At 36.9% G+C, this 26,615-nt stretch overlaps 2 protein-coding genes across 5 annotated transcripts; one reads left to right on the forward strand and one right to left on the reverse strand.

Moving 5' to 3' along the window:
* Positions 1-2,020: 2,020 nt before the first annotated feature.
* LOC121875807 lies at positions 2,021-12,420 on the reverse strand. 4 transcript variants are annotated; one of them, XM_042380511.1, is made up of 6 exons: positions 12,273-12,371; positions 11,207-11,247; positions 9,903-10,076; positions 8,937-9,137; positions 8,256-8,462; positions 2,021-4,300 (listed from the first exon to the last, which is right to left on the reverse strand). In XM_042380511.1, the coding sequence occupies exons 3-6, from the start codon at positions 10,044-10,046 to the stop codon at positions 3,842-3,844; spliced, it is 1,011 nt and encodes a 336-aa protein (XP_042236445.1). In that variant the 5' UTR covers positions 10,047-10,076; positions 11,207-11,247; positions 12,273-12,371; the 3' UTR covers positions 2,021-3,841. The 4 variants fall into 4 exon arrangements, with proteins under 4 accessions (XP_042236445.1, XP_042236450.1, XP_042236437.1 ...); XM_042380516.1 differs by lacking the exon at positions 12,273-12,371 and adding an exon at positions 12,138-12,261; XM_042380503.1 differs by lacking the exon at positions 11,207-11,247 and having other exon boundaries at positions 12,273-12,420.
* Positions 12,421-12,679: 259 nt separating this feature from the next.
* LOC121875835 (ras-related protein Rab-18-like) lies at positions 12,680-26,174 on the forward strand. The gene is made up of 5 exons (XM_042380538.1): positions 12,680-12,862; positions 15,416-15,533; positions 16,695-16,886; positions 18,233-18,358; positions 21,844-26,174. The coding sequence occupies exons 1-5, from the start codon at positions 12,792-12,794 to the stop codon at positions 21,955-21,957; spliced, it is 621 nt and encodes a 206-aa protein (XP_042236472.1). The 5' UTR covers positions 12,680-12,791; the 3' UTR covers positions 21,958-26,174.
* The last annotated feature ends 441 nt before the right edge of the window (positions 26,175-26,615 follow it).

The raw sequence follows: 26,615 nt of genomic DNA on the forward strand, positions 1-26,615 counted from the left end.
CAAACTACTGTATATAAAAAACCTTGCATTATCTACATGGAACAGGAAAAGAAACAAAGTCAAATCTCCAACTTAAGTATGATACATTATATCTAGGTTAAGAAATGTAATGACAGTGAGTACTAGGAGGACTTATAGCAAGCAAAACTGGTCAATAATGGATAGATGGTATTGGAAAGCTTGTATGTACCTTACATTATTTGATCAATTGGCTTGAAGATCCCAAGAAAGGCTTAATCAAGAAGTGGATTAATACTGGTTGTTGATAATTTCATATACTGTATACCAACCTGTCCATAACGTAAAACACAAAAAAACCAACCTAGCGGAGTGTCTAAGCAAATGCTTTTTAACGGAATAATTACAGTCATCTTGTTTTATCAAGGCATACACAATATTTGATGCCATTCTTAATGCTCAGATCTTGAATACAGTCAACCCTCGCTTTACACCGTCCCACTTTACGCGTTTCCACGATTACGCGGTACCCTGCCGAAACCGGAATGCTCACTTTCCGCAGTGTGTGTACCCTTTTACGCGGAGAGCGGCGCGAGCAGGGTGCACACAAGGTCGCCCAGTCATCAAAACATTACCGAGTTCTTCACCAGCCACCCACCACAGCCGGCCCAAGTCAGTGATAGTGAGGATATGGACTTTGAGGGGTTTGACAAAGAGGCCCTGCAAGCCTCTGTGGTGGATAGTGATACAATTGATACAAGTTATACAGGTGAGGGCCAATAATCTGCCCTCTGCCTCGGAACCAACCCCCCATCCCCGTGTGCCCAGCCATCTTTTCTACTAATGTAAGTGTTAAAAAACCTAATATTATTGATATTTCTCTTAATTATTAATTGTGTGTGCATACCATCATAAAATTAAGAAGTTATTTTTACTACAACGTAGATATTGTGTCTGAAAAAGTGGAGTTTGGGGGTCGGCCCGGTCTCTATTTCAATTAATCACATATGTTATGTTGTTCACTTTACGTGTTTCTCACTTTAAGCGGGCCGCCGTGGGTTGAATTAACCGCGTAAAGTGAGGGTTCACTGTATATCAATCTGATTAACCTAACCAAGCATATCAGATCCTTTGCATAGCTACATGGGTTTATTAATTTTAATAAAATTACTCTGTACAATACAACATATTTAATGCAAACTTAAACAATTCATCTCTATATATTCAAATTCATTAAGTGAAAATTTTGGTTTACAACAGTAATCATATATATATATATATATATATACACAGTGATCCCTCGGTTAACGAATTACCTTCCATAAGAATATTCAATTCGGTTAACGAAAAAAATTCTGTTAACGAAATCGTGTCAACATGTTTTCGCCTGCTCACCAGCTGTAGTATTAGTCCGCCAATACAGTAATCGGTTTTAGGGCTTAAATTCGTTACCATTTGAGTAAATATCAAGAAGGTTGTACTATTCAATAATTTTCCAAGACTTGTATTAAAATTTTTAGTCATTTTAACAATTATTTAACATAATTGAAGTACAGGGAACTACATAGTTTTTAGAGCGCCAAACAGCCACTTGCCTCGCCCAGAATGGCGTCAGTTTGTGTCTCTGCTCAGTGGAGTTAGCATCTTGCTTGAGACTCTCTTGAACATAAACTATTTTTACGTTTTTACAGTACAATTATTGGTCATTCTGAAATTTATTTTACATATAATGCAGTGCAGTGTTGATTTAAAGAAAATAATCTTGAATTACACCAAGTGAACTTAAAATTTTATGGGTGAAATGGCAGCATGAACCATGGGGTAATTTCTCTTCCACCCCACTGCCTTCTCTTCTCCCTTCTCCTTCACCCCCACTTCTAATTCCCATCATCATCATCAACCAGGAACCTACTACATGCACACCTCAAAGTAAGTGCACTTTACTACATTATTTTTAGTTTGTATGTAATTTTCGGTGAGCTGAACCCAATTACCCAAAATCCCATTGAAACAATGGTTTCGGTTAATGAACGAATTGTGTTCGTTAACCGAGGGACCACTGTATATATATATATATATATATATATATATATATATATATATATATATATATATATATATATATATATATATATATATATATATATATATATATATATATATATATTCACTTGACCCTTCAACTTCTGTTTTGGTTTATCATTATCCTAGATCACTGTTATACCCTGTTGGTCAACTTACTTTACTACTATCCTTCATTATTTCACTTTATCAGTCATTTCATGATAAAAATAGTCTTCCCTTCGACTTTATTCTTTACCTTTTCTACTCTCCTAATCCTGTACAGTATACTTTTCTTTGAAAGAGTTCTTACAATCAGTTGCATTAAATTGCTGCAAATGTTTTACTGACAACATAATTGGAACCAATTATTAAAATATATTACAAATAAAACTTTACTGCCAACAACTATCCCACTAATATTCCTTAAATATAATCTTGTAAGAAATGCTAAAGGGAAATGACTAAGCTGTAATGAGGAAGAGATTTCTTTAAAAAATGCATGCATGCAATTTTAATGAAAAGAGAACCGAGGCCAAGTGTAGTCAGGGGGCCTATGGAAGGTCACTTAAACCCATCCAAACTGTCAGTAAGCAAGGCACACAGAGGACATGGACATTACATTACTTACAGGTCACCGCACCTTACTCTAAAAGATTGTTTACTTTTATTAAAATATAAAAGTAAGTACAGTATCTAGTATCTTAAACCTAAATCTTAAAGCTGACAGAAAATCATATGATAGGTTGGTTGTATAAATTCTACTGTTTTCATAATTTCTTTGATAGCATAAATGCTTTACAAGAGGCTTATGGATATGTCTGCATACATAAGCAAAGACCTCATGCATATTTGCATGTGCATGACTTACTTTGGTTACTTTTGAGTGCAAGGATAATATATTTAATAATATAATGTGTAAATGTGGGAAGTGTTACTTTAAACATTAAATAGCTCACAGCAATATGTAAATGTGACAAATCTGAAAATATTGAAGCTCAACAATGTGATCAGAGATGAATATGTATTAAGTGTGAGCATGTATGTTGTGACAGCATACATCACTGTGTACTGTATGTGCTGGAATGTTTTAAGTGTGCTATGCTGTGTCTGTATGCATGTTTATCTATTTTTTTGTTATGAATGAGTATTTTTGTGTAATAATGTGGAAGGTATGTTTGTATGGTATGTATCTGAACACTAGGAGTGTAAGAAGTATGTCAGAGCTATATACGTGTACTTTATGTCCGTGTTGTATATGTCTGCATGGTGTGCTGTCTCTTAAAATACTGAATATGCATGTTAGCATCATTTGAGACAAAGGTTATACTAACTTGACAATTGAGTTTAATTGTCATCCAAATCTGAAGATGTTAATGAGTTTAAAAATGTTTTATATATATTAAGCAAGCTAGATTGTGTCTGAAAGTGATATCACTAATATCATTTGCAATATTTCAAGGAGTAGGTATTGTTGCAAAAAAATAATTATGGGTGCATTTCTGATTTAAAAGCATTGCCACATCACAAACAATGTTATAATTATGAATTCAGTTTAATTCCACAGTAATATTAAATTACTTGTTCACATCTTTTACATATTTCCGCAAACGAGTTTGGCATCCCTCTAAAACATGAGGAATCCAACTGTCAAAATCACTGGAGTCATATAATAGTCCGAAGCTTGTCATAGCTGCTTATACACATAACAGCTCCAACAAGAGCTACAACTGATCTCCCCAAAATAAAAAAATTTTTAACCTGTGATATGCTGATGCATAATTACATATCAATTTAGCACCAATATCTTGATCAAATATCTTTAATCACTAAGCTCATCACTCATGCTAAATTTCTCACTATCAGAACTTAAATCTGAAACAGAACTCACTTCAATGTCTGAATCAGAATCATCACCCCCAACAGCACCTCCCATGGCAGCTGCTGCTGCTTCTTTCTTCTTCTTTTTCTTCTCCTTCTTAAGCTGTGCTCGTTTGGTATACATATCAATAATTCTCTGAACTTCCTCTTGTTCAGTCACTGCATCAATAGCCTTCCCCCCTTCTATTTCTAAGTCACTGTCAAAACTCTTGCTATGTCTTTCTTCATCAGACGAGCCTCCACTTGTTCCCTTTGACTTTTTCTGCCGTCCTTTCTTTTCTTTCTTTCTTGTAGCTTGTGCCACAGCTCCTGCTAATTCAGGATCCGCTTGCAATTCACCCACAGATTTCTCAGCAGATGCTTGGGCTTCCTTCTCTGCAGCCTGCATTAGTGCTTCCACCTGAAAAATTAATTACTGTATAGATATTTTGTCCAAAGCTCTCCTTTAGTCTATTATCTTGTATCAAAAATGTTTTTTTTTGGGTATTGTTCATGCACACATTCCATATGAAAAACGAGGTTACAGTATATAAACTTCATACGTACATGTACTGTACATATATTTGCATTACTAGGAAAAGTGTTCAAGTCAAACATGTGGCATAAGAGGGGACTGCACCATTACATTATTGTAAATTCTTTCAATACTTGCACAGTGTACTGTACAGGGGGTCCCCGGGTTACATTCCTGAGGACGTTCTTAAGTCGGAATTTTACGTAAGACGGAACACATGCCATGTGCATACCATACTTACAGAACAATGTTTAAAATTCCACTATATCATAGCCTAAGTTTTTATATACATCTAAAAACAATTAATTTAAGACAAAAGAAGAAAAAGAATGACAAAATACAGTTAATGAAAGTAAACAATAAGTCATCAGGTAAATAAAACACTAAATTTCAAGTTTAACCCTGCTCATATTGGCAGAAGTTCATAAGTCAGGGACCCCCTGTATATTACTTCCATACAGTATACAGTCAACCCTCGCTTTACACGTTTCCACGTTTATGCAGTACCCTGCCGAACACGGAATGCTCACTTTCCGCGGTGCGTGTACCCCTTTACGTGGAGAGCGGCTGGCGGTCCTCTCGCGCTGCGACATTTTTGGAACCAAACCTCCCGCCATTTCTCCCCATCCGCCATGTTGTGTAAGTGGTGCGAGTAGGTTGCGCAGTGTATGTCTTTGTTGCGTTATCAGTGACGTCATATGACGTAGCAGACTGTGATTGGGCAAAGCATCCTTACCTCCCTCCCTGCTAGCTGTGATTGGTTTAATGTAGTACTACGACGTGCCCTGCTGCGGGAGCATTCAAGCTCCTTGACCTACCGCGTCAGTTACACCCCTCCCGGCTACACCGTGTATATCGGTATCCATTGTTCCATAAGAATGGCTTCCACCGGACCACCACCACCACCACAAAGAAACCTTGCATTACCTGGACCCAGCCGCCCTAAGCCAAAGAAGACACGACGTTCCTTAAGCTACGAAATAAAATATAAGATCATACAAGAGTTGGAGAAAGGAACAAGACAGGTTGATCTCGCGCGCCAGCATGGTGTAAACGAATCAACTATCAGGACAATTAAGAAGGATGCAGCCAAGATAAAGGAACACATGAACATCACAAAGTCTACAGGTGCTTCTATGATCAAGTATTTCCACAACCAGGTGCTTCTCAAGACGGAAAAATTACTTGTGAGCTACTTGGTGCGTCAGGCGCGACGGAACATGGCGGTGGACACGCGCTCAGTTTAGGAGTACGCACCTGAACTGTATGCTGCAGTGTCACGAAAAATGGGAATTACAGAGCCCAAACCCTTTAATGCTTCCTCTGGGTGGTTACAGAGGTTTAAGAAGAGGAACAAGATCACCAATATCAACACTGGTGGTGAAGAAGCTAGTGCTGACCATGGTGCGGCTAGGGAATTTCCACCGTTTTTACGTGAGATTATGGAGGAAGGACAGTACACCGACGACCAGGTGTTTAACATGGACGAATCTGGTCTTTTTTGGAAAAAGCTACCTTCCAAGACCTTCGTTGTGAAGAATGCCAGCAAGTGTCGGGGCCGGAAGCTGCAGAAGGAGCGCATCACCGTTATGTTTACCACCAATGCCTCCGGTACCCGTAAGCTCAAGTTATCGGTGATCCACACAGCACGCAAGCCGCACGCCTACAAGAGCATGGACATGACCAAGCTAAATGTCCACTGGCTGACCGCACGTAAGGCGTGGATGTTCTCTACACTGTCCCTCTCCTGGTTTGATGACTGTTTCGTTCCCGATGTGAAGAAATTCTGTGAGCAACAGAATGTGCCATTCAAGATTTTGTTGCTGCTTGACAACGCACCAGGACACTCGCCACTACTGTTAGATCGTCACCCCAACGTAAAAGTGGTCTTCCTTCCTCCCAACACTACGTCTATAATACAGCCCATGGACCAAGAATTGATCTGTAATGTAAAAGCTGCATTCCCCGCTAAAAAATTCAACCTCCTGAACGACTGCACCAACACCAAGGAAGAGTTGCGTAACCTGAGTGACACCAACACCGATAGCAAGAGCGAAGACGACGAGGATCAACAGTTGGCAGAGCAAGAAGTACTTTTGAAACAATTCTGGAGAACATTCAATGTCAAGAAAGCTGTGGACTTCTTGGTGGAGGCATGGGATCAGCTGTCTGTCGCAACTGTTCATCACGCATGGAGACATGTGTTGCAAGGCATTCCGGGTGTTAGGCAGAGTAAATCTGTGACTGGTGAGGTTCAGACTGTTGCAGTAGCAGTGGACCTTGCCAGAGAAGCTGCGCAGAGTGTTACAGCTGCAGGCTTCTCCGAGACCACCAACGACGACATCCTGGAGGTGATAAGGGATCCTGATGTGACTACCGACGAGATGGTAGATGATGATGACGTCAGTGAAGAGGCAGGTGGTGCGTCATCCCACAAAGAACGCCGCTTATCCCATAGTAATGTAAGGGGTGCCATCGAGTGTATTGAGAAAGTCAAGCTCCTCCTTTCCGACGACCCTGACGCAAACAGGTATGAAATCTTCACTACCCAGCTGTTGCAGACTATGGAGCCCTACATCAAGGTTTATCACGACAACATAAACACCAGCCGTCAGCAAAGCATAACAGAGTTCTTCGCCCGCAACCCACCACAGCCAGCCCAAGCCAGTGATAGTGACAGAGGCAGAGACAGTGATGATGACTTTGAGGGATTTGTCAGGGAGGCACTAGTAAGTGTGGACGACACCGATGAAGACTCACCTGAGGGCCAGTAGCCTGTCCTCTGCCTCGGAACCAGCCTCCATTCCCCTACGCCAACCCATCTCTTCTACTAATGTAAGTGTTAACCCCAACCTTGTTTTTTTTCTAACTTAACCTTCAGTTTATTATTCTCTTATTGATTGTTCCCTTCTATATTATGTGTGTGTGAATACCATCATAAAGTTAAGATGTTATTTTTAGTAAAACGTACGTATTGTGTCGGGAAAAAGTGGAGTTTGGGGGTCGGCCCGGTCTCTATTTCAATTAATCCCATATGTTATGTTGTTCACTTTACGCAGGCCGCCGTGGGTTCAATTAGCCGCGTAAAGTGAGGGTTCACTGTACAGGCATATAGTACCCCAATTTACAAACAAGTTCCATTCCTGATATTCCTTTCATAATTCACTATTTCATACACTGAAGCACATTTTCCCATAGACTCCTATTATAAAAGCTGACATACATTCCTATTAAAAAAAATTAACCAAAACATCTCCCTTAAAACCATGGTGATCGTATATACCAGGTAGATGACCTAACCTAACCACACTTCCACACTGCACTGTGTGTAGGCAGTTGCTCATCCACTCACTGCTTCCTCACCAACAAATATTAAGAATTTTGATAAACAAGAATTTTTTTTAGTACTGTAGTTATATGGCTTGTGATATGTACAATGTAGAATACTGGTACAGTACCCTTTTAAAAGGTCTGACTTTTTCCTGGCAGCATGACCATGGTAACCTTCAGTATAAGGGGTCATACAACTGACTAACCATCACTAACTTTGGTGTACCTATGTAAGACATATAGGGTGATTTGAGTGGGTACTTTTGCAGGAGAAAATAAATGTTTCTTATACACTGACAGAGACAGTATTGTATAGCATACATCCTGTACTAATTAATAACCTTGAGCTGTACATTATAGAACTTTAGGTATGTCTCTCAAGGATCACTTCCCCAAACCTCTTGCCAACCACAGTTTTACAAATCACTAGAGAATTCTAGAACGTATCCCCAGAGGTCGGCGAAGGATTACTGTATACAGTATTTACATAAATTTCTATTTATTTACTTACTTCATCTATACTCATATCATCAAGGTCTTCTCCCAAGGAAACCTCAGCTCTGACTTGGGAATTAGCAAGATATGCAGCTGATGGTAAAGCCATGGCACCCTGAGGCTGACTAGGACGAGATTCCTCTCCTCTGAGTCGTGCAAGGCGGGCTTCTAATTCATCATCTTGATTTGGAACACGGGAGTCTAGGGACACTTCTTCCATAACCTGATATAATATATGAAACAATTTCATCAATTTCAATTCTTTAGAGCAAAGAAGAGGAAGAGGTGTGTGATGATGAACAAAGGGCCATGAGATAAATATGCATGCAAACTTTTTTCTAAGGGGGTTCCCACAGATGACCATTATCCTGTTTGGTGTAAGTTAGACAGACTAAGTGAAACACAAGCAAACTGACTGATTCCCCATTTTCTGGTCCCAGTCCTGATGAAGCTATGTTATCCAAATTTAAAATTCTTCCATGTGAAATCTCCACCTTACTTAAGATTTAATATAATATTATATCATATTCAATCCCTTGGCTAGAGAACAGCAGACAGTTACCTATACAAGGGCAGGTACAGTACAATCATGTAAAATTTAAATGGGACTCGATGTGAATTAAGGACATTACAGATAGGCAATCGATCAAGGGTTAAGCAATTTAGTGTATGATGAATTCAAATATAATTACATTACCTGTGAAAGTAGATCATCAGTTCTCTGACCCTGCGTTCTGGCATCAGGAGGTTGATATGCAACAGTTGAAGTCTTGGCATAATGGTCTGCTGGGAGGCCTTTCAAATGTGCAAGTCTGGAAGCCATTTCTTCTTCTGTTGGCACATTATCCGACTGTGATTTGCGAAGATTCTGCAAACGCTGTGCAATTTCCAAATCAGCCTGAAGGAAATACAAAAGTGCTCATTAAATTTAAATGCACTAAAACAGTGTACAGGAATACATAAAATTTGGTAATAACTATAACCCGATGTCTAATCTTTTCTAACATAAAGTGAATCCATATTTTTTAAATTTGCTTCCAGCCCTCCACCCCAGCAAAGTACTTCACTGTGATGCTAAACAGGGGAAATCTAGGATGTCAAGGAAGGTATAACTAGGAGCAGTGGGTAGTACTTTGTTGACATATTTTTCTTTAAACTGTGTTCCTTCATCAAATGTGGTTTTATGTGTTTTTTCTATCATTTCACCACTCATTAGCTTACTACCCATTTGAACTCATTGATATCCCATTCTGGCTCGATTACCCAAAGTCAAAGATCTGCAAAATACCGATACTGTACATAATAAAAATACCCGTATAGGAAAATTTGGTAATAAACAAACACTAATTGTACTCAATAAAACTTGCTTAATACTAAAAAAAATTATTTAGCTTTTAATGTTATCATTCTCCTGCTCCTCAATCTCACTGGGGAAAAGTAAATTCATCTCCGTGACAATCAGCCAGTTGCCTGATTATCCAATTTCTCCTCATTTACTTATGTAATACAGTATGTGGAAAATTAAGAAATTATTCTGTATTCTTAAATTTCATATACTGTAATTAATATGTAGAATAAAGGTGGTTATTCGGCCGGATACCAGTCAAATAACCCCTGCTAATAATAATCAAGTCAAACAGTTTGTATACAAATGGCAACAAACCTTTGAGAGATTAGCCATGCCAGCTGATGGTCCAGGGTAGATTGTGACTGGTGCTTGTTGAGGAGGAGAGATCATCTGCAAACTCTTCTCTAAGGAAGATTTTGATAGCTGCTTCTTTAATGGATTTCGATCCTGGTCACTCATTGTCTTTAATCTTTGATTGCAATATTATTCCTGCAATAAAGTAAATAATATAAAACTTTTGACATGCTAATAGACATACTGTACTGTAACTGTACATTGTACAGGTATTGAAAAAAGAGCAATAGGCTTTGTAATACAGCAATGGTTCTGACTCAAGATTTTATTAAGAAATTTAATAGTTACAGTAATTGTTCTTTACTTGCATCTATAAAAATTCTTTGGATGCAAAATAATTAATACAGTACCGGTACTACTAATACAGTTAACTGGACAGTACAATTTTGACTTGCCTATTCAGTTTATCTGACATGGTTGGGCACACTTTATAGCTAATAAGGATATTCATAGTTAACTTTTATTCTGTAAACTGACCGATACTTTCATGTGATAAAAAAATCCAAATTTTCTTCATACTGAAATTCCCATCTCTAGTTTGAGCCCAAAGCTATGTGACTCTCTTTATTGAGCCTCTGCCATTTTGGGATGTAGTAGCCAAGTTGATACAGTACTCACTGCCTGTCTTACAGTTTGATGGTATATGCCCACAGTACCCCCAGTTCACCAAGCAGTAGGGTAACATTTGAGAGCAGTGCCAGTCATGCTGACTATGTGTCCCAAAGGCCCAACATAATGTGTCCTGTAGGATCAACAATTCTCCTATGGGCCATCATGCCAATAGGCCCAACTTTCACATTTTGGGAAGAGTCTACGACAGTAAATGACACTCAACTGGTAGCTGGGGGATGATCTTATGACTGCCCATTCTTGCTCTCACAACTATCTCCCTAACAAAAGTGAATTGAGAAGCACAGGTTCCCCTCTAGAGGCACATCTAAAAACACAACTGTGACTACCTAACCAGTACTAACTGCAACAGTAACAGTCTCCATCTTGATTTCAAAATCAATCTGACACTTTTAGTTTAATTTACCACTGCCTACCCAAAAATACTATGAAGGGACAGTATCCAAAAGGCCTGACTAGAGGATCTTTTTAGGAAAAAAATTCAGGATTAAGCCTTCATTTTTAGCTTAGACCTTCCACCAGGCAGCTCTCATAAACACATTGCATCATAGCAGTCTGTTAATATTACATCTGCCTAACTGCACAGGTCACTCATGGATATTAAAGAGAATTCTAAAGAAAAAAGATGCAAATACCTGCACTGTAATAATGGCTTCCAAAAGAGACTGTCCCACATCTGCAAAGGACCAAAAGAAACCAACTCACTGCTTCTCCTCAAGGCATTATGCTCTGACACCCCCCCTTTCATCAGAAAATGTCAATACGGTACTGTACTGTACTTTCTCTTTAATGCAGTATTGTACTCAAGCATTTTTGTATCGTAAAAAGTAATTATCATTGACCACAGAATATCTCCTAATATCAAGGATGCATGGCTTCAAAATAGCCTTGATATTGGTCATATTTTAAAAAAAATTCTGGGCGGGGAGGCACCCCCCAAAACCCCCAAGCTGGGTGGGCTCACTGTGCTTGCCATGTTGTCCCACTCACAACTTCTTGGACCCCCTTTAGATATTCCTGGATTTGCCCCTGCTACCAGATTGCAAATACAAGTACTGTAGTACTGTACGAAAACATTGCTTCCACTTGATCAAGTATTAACCCCCCCCCACAACAGTGTTTGTATGCCAACCAAGAATTTCAGAACTAGTTCAAGGACTACAATACTGTATACCACCTCCACCAAGCAAGAGGGAAATTTATAAAAAAAAAGACCTAAATAAATCGCCAGCAGGTCAGGCGTCAATAATAGCCACAACAACAAACAATTTAACTATCTACTAGTCAGCAACCTCTCAGTGACTCTAGTTAATGAGATGGTTAACAGCACCAAAATGGTTAATCCCACACTTTTCTTTAGCTTCAAAGCCCAGCCCTCTTTGTGGGATTAATTTAATACTGTAGAATAACGAGGAGGTGTACACATTTGGAGGTTTCAGATCTGTAAAATAGTAACAAATATACATCTCAACAGCATAAATGTTAGCTCAAAACTATAATCAAGAAGCACAAGCTTGACTACGACAATAATGAAAACATGATGCGACTGATTTTGGAGGAACTCACCAGACATTGTCTTGTAACATCAGATACTCACAACCGACCATGATCTTACTGGTACGTTGTTTGACCCGGAGTTGTTAACAAAAATCTCAAGTAATACCTTCTGTTAAAAAAATACCTGTGATTACTCATGGATACCTAATAAAACAGCGACTAGGATTGTGGAGAGAGGCGAGCCGCACAGTCCCTCAGTCCCGGGCTGTCCCTGATGCCTGAGCTTGAATCATAACAAATAATTCAACTACCCACTACTACAACTTCTTCACATCCCTATATCTTAATTGTAATTATTGTTAAAATTATTTAAGAATTTTAGTATTTTTAGTAGTCTTAAAATAATATACTTCGTACAAAAACATAATAAGAAATTCACATATCATTTACTATCAGTCTTTAGTTATGTACTTGGGTAATTTCCATTAAAGTTATCTAAATCAGAATTTATTAAAAAGGAAGATGATTTATATGGTACGTTGGTAGAAAAATTAATCGTAATTTTAATACAATATTTTAAAATTTTCACATGGAGCGAAGTCAATATAAGCCATCAGTGTTGTTGACAGAAAACAGGTGATGAGAGCAGCAGGGGAAGCTGGACGATCAGCTGCGGCGTAAATATACAGTCTATAACTTTTTTGTATTAGTGATCACATTGAAATGGCAGATCAGGATATTCTAACAACGCTCAAGATTCTTATTATCGGGGAGAGTGGAGTGGGAAAGTCTAGGTAAGTAGTGAATTTGTGGAGTAATTATGTACACGTACTGTAAAGTATTATGGTTTCGCTTTGTTTTTGAAGTGGCCCAACCATTGTATGTTCTGGAATGTTAAAATATACCATTATCTCTGTATGAAACTAATTTTTAATGGCATACTCATTTCTGTAAAGATTCAAAATGTTGTAGAATTGCCATTGTGGCCCGAACAATTATATAATTGTTGTGTCTAATCTTACACATGGAGATGGTGTTCAAGGACAAGGCTAAAAATTTCCCCAAGTGATGTAACTTAATAAAATGGCTTATTCATCTGTCAGTAAATATTTTCAGTTGTGGTGGATCCTGTTTATTGGGAAATTCCTAATAACTTATGTAAGTTACTTGTATGGTCATATTTCTTCCCGTGTTAATACTAGATAGTAGATACCTTTCCTGATACTGTAAAGGGAAACTTGAATAACATTATAGTTTAATACCTCTAGTGGGTATTATTACAGTTTCAGCCACAACTCAGAACAATTTTGTATGCCATTAGTTATATCTTGTCAATAGGAACAACTTTTCCAAATACCACTTAACCGAGATAAATTAATGTAAGAAATTAATGTAAATCTGCAGTCACCGTGTTTCGTCTGTTTGATTACAACTGACCCTCTTGATCTGAGCACACTTTTACTTCCACAAAAAACGTGAAATTACACAATGATGCTTTGACAAAGGCAAAGCTGCTTTCATTGGTACAGTATCATATATCAAAATAAGTACTTTCTGTTTAATATGGTGGAGACGGCTAGGAAGTTAAGTAAGGTTAGGTAGGTTTTTTATGGTTGGTTAGGTCAGGTTCTATGGGGGGGGTGATAACTCCAAAACGACTCATTTCCGACATGCAGAGAAGCGGGAATGAGTCATAGGCAGTGCGTAGAGCCCTCTCGTGGCAAGAATTTGCTCCATGCCACCGCCCGCCAAATTCAAAACAGCTCTGCCACTCTTCCCCTGATAGTCGGATCTCTGGGGTGTCAACGAAACTTGCAGGGTATTTCCCCTATGTAAATTCATCAGTTATATGAATCAGCAATTGAGGGGACGTTGGGTTTGGGGTATAGCTGTATAAACTACCATTATTATTATTATTATTGTAATTATTTTATTACATTCGTGTCACATCTTACGCAGGGCTATGTTCCGAAGAGGGCGCGTAAAGCCAAAAATATGTATACAGTACTCAAAATTACCCTTGAAAATCTCTTAAATCACCCATGAAGTACATGGTTACATATATACCTGTCAGTAGTGTATCTGGCGACTTGGCTGGTTAGGCCTATTTCAGTTTAAAGGCACACTACACACAGTATGTGCCAAACAGATTATACAATAATTATCATAATGTCGAAAAACAAAAAGGGAATTAATCAATATGTTTAGAAGCAAGCACTGGGGGTGGAAGGGAGAGAGCTACAGCTGGCGTTTCCTCACTCACTGCTCCGCTCTCTCACCATCTGCTAAATGGCACCACAGTATTTTTTTTATTTATTCCTCACATTTACTGGTGCAGCATAAATTATTTTATGAACAAAGGATAAGTTCTTCCACGCGCATATGGTGACTCGGCTGGTTAGGCCTATTTCAGTTTAAATGCACACCACACAGCCACCTCAGCTGTAAGTTTATTTTATCCTTTTGCCACTGATTGTCAAGTTGATTAATGCAGAGAATATTTAGGAAAAATACTGAAAGCATAAAAAGGCTAAAATTATATAAGATAGTGCACACACTGCATTGCAGCTCAGTTGGAATGTGCTGCCTATGCCGACCGACCCTTAGCAACTGTTGCTAAGGGTCATTTGGCAGGCACACAACCCAAACCCCCTCCCCTGCTCAGTACACGTGGCAACTGAGGCCGAGAGAGGCATGCGTAGAAGCATCTCCCCCAGCCAAACACTCCTACACTCACTGCGTATTTTTTTCTAAGCCAAGCGCGTAAAGTTGAATGTATGTAAGTTACATGCGCGTAAAATGCAAATAACTATATTATTATTATTATTATTATTAGGATCACCTGAAGATTAGTCATCCTAATACTATTTGGGGGAATGAAGTTAGGTATTACAGTGGTTAATCTTTAGGTGAAATAAGTTGGGGTTGAGATTTTTCAGGTGATCCTATTACACACACGCACACAACCAGCCACGTGTTTAAACAATACATTTGACAAATTTAGGTGGTGTTGGTGGTACAGTAGTAACACATGTGAGAAAGATTTTATCCAGTGAGACCCTACTAAACATTGCAAGTTTTCTGCTTTACTAATATTGAACAATAAAGGTAATAAAAAAGTAACAAAGAACTGACCAACTGCCTGTATGGCTAGTAAGCTGATGCGTGGTGAAATACCGAATAAAATATAAGAAATTTCAGAGTTTGGAAGTGGTGATTTCAGAGACCCTCCAACTTGGAAGGTTATACACTACTGTACAGTACAGTATTGTTATTACCATAGCTACACTACTGTATATCCTTATGTCATTAAGAGTATAAAATAATATTTTTATTTTCATTTTCAGCTTGTTACTTCGTTTCACAGATGACACATTTGATCCTGAACAAAGTGCAACAATAGGTGTTGACTTTAAGGTTAAGCCAATATCAATAGATGGAAACACTGCAAAATTAGCAATATGGGTAAGTGTCCTTTTTATATAATAAAAGTTGAAAGTCGTTAAAGGATTAATTTTGTTGTGAGCCTACTAAGATTTTATAGTAGTTAAACCAGTTTGTATTCAGTTGTTTTCAATTACTGTATGTCAGTTGAGATTCTTTAAGAATTTTATCACAAGGAACCTTTATTGATGGTGTTTCTATCAGTTCTTCATCTGTTAATGTGACGGCTAAATTGATTTGTTGCCAAATGATAGTCTTTGCATAATACAGTATTGGTACTCATAAGTTGATACCTGTACCAATTTAAAGTCTTGGTATCAAATACTAGATGCTACAAATGCTTAATTTGGAGCTATATCCCTTAAGCCAAGCAGTATAAGACTACGGTGGAGTGTGTCCTCAGCCTTACCACTCCCTGTATTTTATGTGCATACTCTCATTAAAGTAAGGAATTCAGCTAGTGTGTTGCACTTTCTAGATTTAAGTACAGTATAACCTTAACTCTCCAGACACATCCATTCCTGGCCCTGTCCAGATTGTTGAATTTAGCAGATTGTTGAGGTCAATAGTACATAACAGTTGATGTCAGTACATCAGTATAAAGTACAGTATACAGTTTAAGTACAGTATTTGTCTGTGAGAGCGCTGTGAGTGAATGGCTGTGACTTGTGACAGGAACGGTATATATTTACTTACATACTGGGACCTGCACAGTGCTCACACCTACACATTTGTTAACAGTAAATTGCCACCAACATAAATTTTTGTGATTCTCAGCTGACGTTACATTTATGAAGTGCAAAACAGACAGTTAACTGTATAAATTTGTAACAGACAAAATAGATTGTTATTAAATTATTTATGAAAAAATATAATTCATATTGCCAAAATGAGGAAATATTAGTGTATAAGATAAAACTCATTATGTCCCTGGTTTTGATGTGGATAATTTAGTTCGTTGGCATATTTTCATTAAAGAAGAGTTGGTTCCATTTGTTACTTTGAGTTTCTAGGATGAGGGCAGAATAATAGAGAATAAATAGTACCAAAAAAGGCAGACTTTTGAGATATGCACTTAGTACTGTAGTCAAATTTATACTGTAAGTTTAGTGTTTTTTTTATAACTTCATGATTTCTGTTGTTTCTATTACCAATATTTAATAACTGCTCATATTATCACAGGATACTGCAGGGCAAGAAAGATTTCGCACGTTAACTCCAAGTTATTACCGTGGGGCTCAGGGAGTTATTCTTGTGTATGATGTCACCAAGAGGAGCACTTTTGCAAAGTTAGATATGTGGCTTAATGAGCTAGATACCTATTCTACCAAAACAGATGTTGTCAAGATGTTAGTTGGTAATAAAATAGATAAGGTATGTTACAACATATTTCTTTTCTATGGTATACTTTTCTTTTTTATGGGTAAATACATTTTGTCCTGCCTGTGTATTCTCTAAGCACAGTACTGTAGCATCACTCATACATTAGAATTTTAAACTGGTTACATGTGTATACAGAATAACAATATTGAGTTTAATCATGCAGTACCTTGTACCTAATATGTTTGCAAGGCTTAGGTTCTCTAAAACCTCCATGGTCAGTTTCCCCCCAAAAAGGTCATCTCCCACCCACTGCATCTTTAAGGGTGAATACAGTCCTGAACACGGACACAGAACTGATCACAAGCTGGGGAAAGAACTCAAACTGATCAGCAACAATATTTTAGCAGCTACTGTGGAGATGAGCCACTCTCCAACTGTCTTGTAGCTACCACCAAGTGTGTGTGTGTGCGCGTGTGCACACAGGGTGGTGTAATGCATTTAGTGTGGCAGCATTATGTTAGTGCAAAGGTGCAGGCACTACTTGCATCCCCTCGCTTTCAGCTACTGCCACTGGCTAGCCCTCGTGGTGAACAGGGAAGCAAACTTGCTTAAATCTTTCCCTGCCAGTATACAGCCACTTCACCATCAAGACTTCTGCTGTGCCATGGGTTTCCCATGCCTGAAAAGTAACCAGAAAAGATTCTGGGGGTAAGGAATTTTTCCGGGTTTGAAAAAGTCGTTTGGTTAGCCAGAAATCTCTCATCCCTGGAAGTGCTCTGCACCAATTGTTCCTACTAATGGGGATATTATGATTATTGCTAATGCTCCTTTGTTCCCCGGTGCATTTGGACATTTGCCACATCCGGACACCCTCTCCAATTGTCCGGTAGTGCGGGGGTTTACTGTACATGTGATTGATTAATTATCAGTATGTACAATCAGAGACAAAAGTCATGTCGCAGTTTTGTCCGAAGATTAAATATAACTCATGAAACATTAAGAGAGCCTCCTTCCACAAGGCAGAGCGCACGAAAAGTTTAGCCCTTCGGCATATGTTTTCACTAAATTTCACGACAAGACTTTTGTCTTTCATTGTACAAGTGCTCTTACATAGTTTATCTTTATTTTCAGTGAACTACATGTAGTTAACTAATTTACCATATACGTATGTGTACAGTATGTGTAATTGCAGTATTTTTCTTTAAGGTCAGTCTTCTGCATGTAGCTTATCATCACTGTGTATATGTGTAATTACAAGTATATGGATTTCTTTAATGTCCAGATGAAACCACCTGGCAAGATTGTGATAAACTGTGTTTTTAAGGATGTCCTAATGTGGCATAACTGTCTGTGTTTTAGTGTGCAGGAAATATCAGATCTTCTTGCTCAATTTTCAGGAGAAAATTGAAGTAAATAGAGAAGAAGGCCTCAAATTTGCACGACGTCATGCTATGCTGTTCATTGAAGCTTCTGCCAAAACTAAGGATGGAGTACAGTGTGCCTTTGAAGAACTTGTTCAAAAGGTAATATCAAAAGGGAAATTTTGGTACAATATACCACATAAATATTTAGTTCATATCTCAAACCATGCTCTTTTTATGCAAGTCTTCTCCATATACAGTTGGCTCCACTCCCTTGCTTACCCTATAGTGTTGCCAGTTCTCTCTCAATGAGGTGTGAACCCCAAACTCTTAAGTGTGAATTCGAAGCATTCATTAGTGATAGATAGGGAGAGGGGAGGGGTATATTGGGTTAGGTGTCTTTCTGTAGGGGAGATGGGATACTAGGGGTGAGGAGAGAAAGTGTATATCAGTTGGGAGAGATTTCAATGAAGGATAACACTGACAATACCGACGACATTTCTTCAGCTGAGTGTAATAGTTTAGCGCTAGCCAGATGAAAGTACAGTACTAAAGTTACAATAGGATGAGAGGGGATGAATTCTTGTTCTAAGTAAGGTGTTTGTTTGCAAAGGGGGGCATTTATGAGCAAATGGATTATGAATATGTTTGAATCTATATCTTGTAGAAACAGCAAAGTTTTGTTTAACCCCTTGACTACTAGATGGAACTTCCCCAGTTGTATAAAGTCGTTTGGCGGTAGCCAGAATAAAATAGATTAGCTATATCAAATCAATCAGGAAGCAAGCACCACAATTTATTGTCATACAAAATTGATGTGAACAAATATAGTTCAGTTGGCAACTGTCCAGTATAGAATCAGCAAACCACACAGTTAAGTTGTGCCAAACAGTGAGATCTTAATTCCCATATGTGCGTGCGTACGTGCATGCATGTGTGCGTGCTTGGCAGATCGCCAAATTTGACTGTCCCTGTAGCTACGTCCCCCTAGCTTTCCCCTCTCAGGCCAAGGTGTGTTATTGTTATTTTTCAACTAGTATTTTTGGGTAGATATACGTACAGTAGAAGTCCAAAAATCCGGACTGCTTGGGGATTGAGTCGGTCCGGATTTTCGGATTTTCTGGATTCTCAGGCAGTACTTTTAAAATTAAAATTTAAGGAGGAATAAAGAAGAGATGAACAGGTACATTTTGATAGTTTATTCATTAGCAAATATAGCATGCTTCATTTATCAAAACGAGCAGTTTTAATGAAAAAGCTGTGAATTCTAGAATTTTATTCTTTGCCTTTTTGATATCATAAATTGTAGACTTTCCAATGTTGTATTTTCCATTAGAACAGTATTGCTCACACCACGTTCTAGTTTCTTAATTATTTCAAGTTTGTCACTCAATTTCAACGTGTTCTTCTTTCTCTTCAAACAACGAAGTTTATCTACTTCAGGAGCCATTATTATGGGCTTGTACAGTAATCTGTAAATGGAAAGAGTAGGACTCAAAATATTGTTCTATTCTTACTGTGCTTGATATAATGCATTCACGGAAATGTAATATTTTTGCTAAAATGACGTACGTATTACAGTGGAAAGTTGGATCAAATCGTGACGAAAACAATGACTTTCGCTTTCTTTCGTTCAAAAGATGTTACCGTAATCACTTTTCGAATGGTTTAGTTAAAAAACTGTTGTACTGTATTACAATAATATTCTATCCTAATTGACTTGAATAAATACTACGATACCATATTTCTGAATATTTTCATTAAAATCCATCAAAATCATTTTCTTTGTCATCGTCTGCAGCACCAAACAGCTTCTCCCAGTCCTCTCCTTGAACAGGGCTAGAGGGTACGTGTTTTTCGAATCGTTTTCAGTTAAAAAACTATTACATCACACGTATATTTTACCTAAACTGCGCCTGAATGAATATATTCTCGGAAATAAATAGTAGTTTTGCTGAAACGTGATGTATTTTAATGTAAAATAGGATAAAATACATGTCGAAAACAAAAGACTTTACCTAAGCTTCCGATGTTCTTGAGATGTTACTCGTTTTTTTAATAGTTTTCGGTTAAAATTCTGTTATATTACAATGATATTCTATTCATACTGTGCTTGATATAATACATTCACGGAAATGTAATATTTTTGCTGAAATGACGTACGTATTAAAGTGGAAAGTGGGATAAAATCGTGACGAAAACAATGACTTTCGCTTTCTTTCGTTCAAAAGATGTTACCGTAATCGCTTTTCGAATGGTTTAGTTAAAAAACTGTTGTATTACAATAATATTCCCTCCTAATTGACTTGAATAAATACTTGAATGGAAATATACAATATTTTTGTTGAAACTACCCACGTTTCAGTGTAAAGTGTTGTAATAATAAATGGTAAACAATTTGCCTTCGGCACTCGTGTTTCAGTTTATAGGACGTAGAGCGTTTTCACTGAAGGTTTTGTTGTTCGCTTACCCTCAAAAACGTGGGTCAAACTATAAACGAGGAATATCATAAATTAACGATTTCTTGGTCAAAAAATCAGGGTTGACAGATAAACGAGGGGGGGGTTATAGATGAGTATATACGGTATGTTGTCAGTTTGATTGCTCGTTTTAAAGTGGAGACCACGTGGTCGCTTGTTGTCGCTGTGCAGCTGTGGCGCTCACGCATGCGCACATACACACAAAAGCCCGCTAAAAAAAAAAATAATAATAATTAGTTTTCCAAAAGTCCGGATTCTCGGGTGGTCCGGATTTTTGGCATCCGGATTTTTGGACTTTTACTGTAATTTTATTGATTTTTTTATTCTGTTACGTGCACACAATTGTTCAAACTAAATTTGCCCCCAAAAAATTATCAAAAGGTCAAAAATATAAAGAGAATAAACATTTCTTACATCCACAGGAGTTGGCCCATGATTGAGAGGGAGGGGGAGTGTGCTTCTGTCTCCTGTTCTTTAGTGAAACAATTGCCAAATGGCAATACAGTAGTTTCTCTTTTCTTTTATTTATTAGTACAGCATTATTATTGTTCATTCCTCACATTTATGGAGAAATACATTAGACCGTGGACAGATAAAGATGCCCGAGGATACTGGAAATTCAATGCTCCGGTTGTTGAAATGGTATAAAGAGTAAAAACCGTGGATACGTGGAATCCACGTTTGGCGAGGGTCTACTGTATATGGTAAACTCATTGAAAATAGAAAATGGAATAAGAAATATAATGAATTCTTAAACAGTTGTATTCAAGTTTCAATAAGCAGGAAAAATTTAGCATTATACAGTACAGTAGTGGCAGTTGGTAGCCATGCAGTGTTAATTCTTGAGCAGTGATTCATGTGTCCTTAACGGATGCATGTACGGTACATTAATCGCTAACATCACTACTCAGATAAGAACACATTGATTACTCATATACAAATAAATAAAAGAAATTCTTAAATATAGATAAAAACTCTTTGGGCCTAACCTATATAGGGCGTCCACAGGTTCTCACACAGGCCACAAATTTAGTCTTCTCAGTCATAGAAATTAAATTCACACTTTAGTTCTCCAATTTTATCTTGAGTATCAGATAGGAGCTTTCAATATTTGTCTGTTATATAAAAACCCTTTTGAATAATTGCTATGTCTTTATTTCAAAATAGATCATCCAAACACCAGGCTTATGGGAAATGGACCAAAGATCACAGGGCGCCTTCAGTGTGTCCAACCAACGCACAGAAGAGGAGGCCTACTGTGGTTACTGCTCTGTTCTCTAGGGTCATCTGGCAGCCATGTTTTAGAAGAGTTCCTGGACAGTGTGAGATGAGCAACTAAACCTTTATTTTTTGCCTCACTCTTTTTAGTGAGATTCAGTGGGTTTGATTGGCAGATTTCACACACCTCATATCTGAGCAAGCAATGACATTTTGCTCTGGTTGTTTTATGATCAGAGTTCAATAACAAATATTGTTGAGAAAAACCATGGACAATATTTTTTTTCTCTAAGATGACATGAAAGCTATACTGAATAACAGATTAAGATATATGTGATAACATCAATAATGATACTAAACAGAATGGAAAAAATTGAAATGGATGTTTGATAACTAATAGCAGTTATTATAGTTTAGGAATAGATAGAAAAAACATTAGGTAATTGCTCAGGTTTTGGACAAATATTTGTAATCAAATTTCATACTAAAAATGTATTCTGCTTGGAAGCTTTTTTTTTTAATTCTGTATGATTTTTAATAAAAGCAAATATATAAAAAAAAATTATCAGATTGAACTTGTATTGCAATACTGTTCTCTTTTATTAAATTTCTGATCATGAGAAACAGTTAGTTTGAAATTAAAGTTTTATTCTACATCAGAACTTTTTTGCATATTACATTTAATACAAGTAGAAAGGTAAAATCTGTTGCAATTGGTTATAAAGTATGTCTCACTTGTTTAATCGTAGTGCATAAGGTGACAGAGCATATATATACAATATAATGTATACATATACAATACACGGGGTATTAATTTCATTTGTTTAGTATTGAATCTTCATATTTTCTTGATTTTACCAGATCCTCAGTTATGATTAATTTAAGTGTGGCGTTACCCTGCAGTACCATAATGTAATAGATAAATAATATTGAACATTGGGTAGTAAATGACACTCTGTCCAAAAGTAATCTTCATTCGAACTCATTAAGCACAAACGCCAAATTTTATGGTGCCAGCAAAAAGTTTGAGGATCCTTATTATGAAAATACATTTTTAACGTGGTCATTCACCTCTTGTTCCCGAGATTTTGATGCTCAGTTTTGTTAAGCAATGCAGTACAGTGGTGGAAACTGGAGGTTAATTTGGGAGTCTTATAACTAATACTGTACTTGCTATTTATACAGTACAGTATACAGTACAGTACATTTAGTAGTCATGACATGTAAGGATATTTTCATAAGAGCCTGGATAAAAAATAGAAATGAGGAGAAGTTTGGCTACAATATCATCCATTAAATATATGAGGAAATAGTACAAGTTAAAGTGATCAGCCACCATCTTCCTTCCTGTCGTAGTCATTCTGCACATGCCATTCTGTTTTCATGTAGAAAAAGAGTACGTGATGTAGGTATGTATTATATAAGATTTTGTTGCATAAATGAACTTCAATAATATTCATGATGGTAGCTTATTACAAAGTACAACAGCAAGTATTTTAAGAGGAAATATTAAGGTTCTGAAGTGGAAATATGTTTGAAACATGAATTTTAGGTCTTAGAAATGCTTTATGACTCTCATTGAACCTTTAAATAGTACTGTACTGTTAACAGGTATTATCCATTTCAGATGGCTTACAAAAAATAATTTTTCAATGCATTTTCATAATAATTAACATTAATGATTCTTTTTGCACTGAATAGGCCATATCGTAAAAGCATGTTGGCATATACAGAACTTTTCCCATATGATACATCATAACATTCTCACACCTACACCTGTAAATGCAAAGGACCAATAGAAGCATCTCAGATATTTAAAAAAAAAACTTGTACATGGTAAGGTTTGGGTATTCCTTGTGTGTGACTCAGTCATTACTGCATGTATTATAAGGTATAAATGTGAGAAATAACATGGTTAACAGCTAAGATATTCAGTACTGTACATTACAGGATAACCCAGCAAAATTGTGCTTGTAAATTCACTTTTTTTGGTGTCATACTAAAATGCTCCCAGAATGCCAAAACTGTGACCCCCTCACTTTGTATCTTGGGCCAAGAAAGAAATGGTAAATTCATGAAGGAAGTGAACACAAGAATTCTATAAAAAGATCTTGACCAATTTAGGTTAAGTTGAAGTGCATGAATTATAATGTAATGCCTTTGACTATTGTACATTGTAATAAAATCATTTGCACGCATTCACCACTGATTGCAGCTTACAGTATGTTATCATGGTACTGCACATGAAACTGTTCATAAAAGTTTGTGTATTGAATGTTTTTCACTACATATGTAAAATTAAGTATAATAATAATATAACATGCTGTTACAAAATGAAGTAATCATTGATTGAAAGAGAAACATTAGTAACTAAGCATCCAAGTCTTGGTCAAGCTGACACACTTTAACAGATATTTAGCATCAGGTAAAGCATCCTCTGTCACTCCCCTTGCATCACAGTTACACCCTCTCTCACAGAAGTGCAGTGATATTGGTGATTGTTTTGAAAATACCCTGTATGGTCACAAGATAGCAGCATCATGTGCCCCTGAACTCAGCAAATCTGTTTCGAAGAATGTTGAAGGTAAAGAGTTTAAGATCAAGTTTTTGGGCTACTGGAAAGTTAATCAATCCCCTGAGGACTACTGGCACCTTGTGCATGTATGTTGGTAAGTCAGTTAACCAATAATTTTTGCTACTTTTTTATTTATTTATTTTTTGTCTTTTATCTTTTTTGTTCTTTCCATTCATATTTTAGTATTCATAGGTTCAAACACATTATGGTGCATTTTATTAATATATTATTATCTGAGATTTATTTATTGGAGGGTTACTTTGGAATTACAGTACACTTTATGTAACTTGGGTAGTTTGTAAGGCTTTTAGTAATTCCATTGTTGTGATTTTGTGTTTTTGCAAGGGGTTACAATTACTTTGCATAAATGCAATTTTGCCTGATTTTACTGTGTATATACAAGGGAAATTATTTAAGTAGAAATTTTGATAAATGGGAGATATTAGTCCATATACAGTATAATATTAAAATGAGAACTAAATAACAAAGTGAGGTTTGGAGCAAGAAATCTAAATTTTATTAAAAAAAAATTTAGTCTGCCTTTTCTTTTGTAATGCTGCCCATTAGCAGTTAAAGCCAACTAATCTGCTATTTTCCAGTTTGTAATATCTGTTCACATCATCTCTGTCACTGGGTTATGTCCTCCCATGTAAGAAAGGTCAGATTAGTGTACGGGTGTTGATTTGACTTCAACCAGCTGTATATACTCTAGAGTGAATAATGCCAAAGGGGTTAAAGCAAGGTGTTACAATATGGTAATTGCAGAACATGACTAGCAGAACTCTGAGCTATTTGAAACCAGTATCATAAATTCATTACTTTCTTAGATCATATGTCATAGCAATCAGATTTCATAATGGGAGTGCCATAATATAGTCCTGTGTTTCAGAATATACATCTAAAACAGTATTAATAAGGCAATGGGATGTAGACCAGAGATCATCAGTTTTATTGTCATCAGAATTTTGTATGGATACACTACACTACCATTACTTTTTGGGTATTCAAAATTATGCTTCTCTGTAAATTGCACAAATTAACCTGGCTGAAGACAAATCTTTGCATAGGTTACACATACAAATTGGGAACATTGAATGTAAAACGATATTCAAATTATAGACTTTCCTTTAAATGTTTTCGTCAGTCGTATCTTTAATATACAGTAGTTCAGATATATTGCAAGTCTCTGAAATTCTTGGGTAGAAAACACAACTGGGAACTTTAGTTAACCTAATAAAAGCTTTAATATGTATTTGTCTGTAAATGATAAAAATGAAAGAAAAAAAGGTGCTTTTAAACATGCAGAACATGTGGTTAGGGTTATAATAGAATGTAGTAGTCTTAGCTTTTAATTTTTTCTTTTGTACGAGAGTATTTGTAGTTAGTAGTATTAAATATATGTGTCATCTGGACATTTTTATTTTTTGCATCAAAATGTGAAAGTCAATATAAGTAAAATAGACAGGATGGCTCTCTAAAGCAGTGATTCCCAAACTATATCATATGACATCCCCCTTTTGCTTTTTACCAAAGCTTCATGCTCCCTCCCCCATTTTTTAGAATAAATTTAATCAAGTTTTAATCGGTTTTACACCTTGTACTCTTATTTATATTACTTTCAGGATCAACTAACGTGTAATTATGTTATCCATGTATCTCTTGCATATGGAGAAGATCGAAATATACAGTACTAAAAAAAATTAAAGATGCACAATTTAATTAAAATTCCTAATAAAGAATTTTTTTTCATTATATATGTTTTTTACGTGGCTTCACGTCCCCCCTGTACCAACCTCATGCTCCCCTGTTTGGGAACCACTGCGAGTACAGTACAGTAGACAACATTGAGCCTAAGACAGCCTTGAGGATTTCTATATCTTTCCCATGGTCTTTCTTCTTTTATGGTCCTTGCTCTACTGCTGAACACATGAGTGACATCAAGACTGGGATGAAGGAATTTACACTTGATAAAATACCCCAAAAACATATCAATTCCTCAAAAATGATTCTGTTGTTAGTTACTCTTATACTGCTGTAAATAACATGAAATATCCTGTAGACCAGGGGTCGGCAACCCCTAGCACGCGTGCCAGCTAGAGGGTTGACCATGGCATGCCAAGTGATTTTAAAAACATGTTACAAAATC

Source organism: Homarus americanus, unplaced genomic scaffold (assembly GCF_018991925.1).
Source record: "Homarus americanus isolate GMGI-L3 unplaced genomic scaffold, GMGI_Hamer_2.0 scaffold21048, whole genome shotgun sequence".
NCBI lineage: Eukaryota > Metazoa > Arthropoda > Malacostraca > Decapoda > Nephropidae > Homarus > Homarus americanus.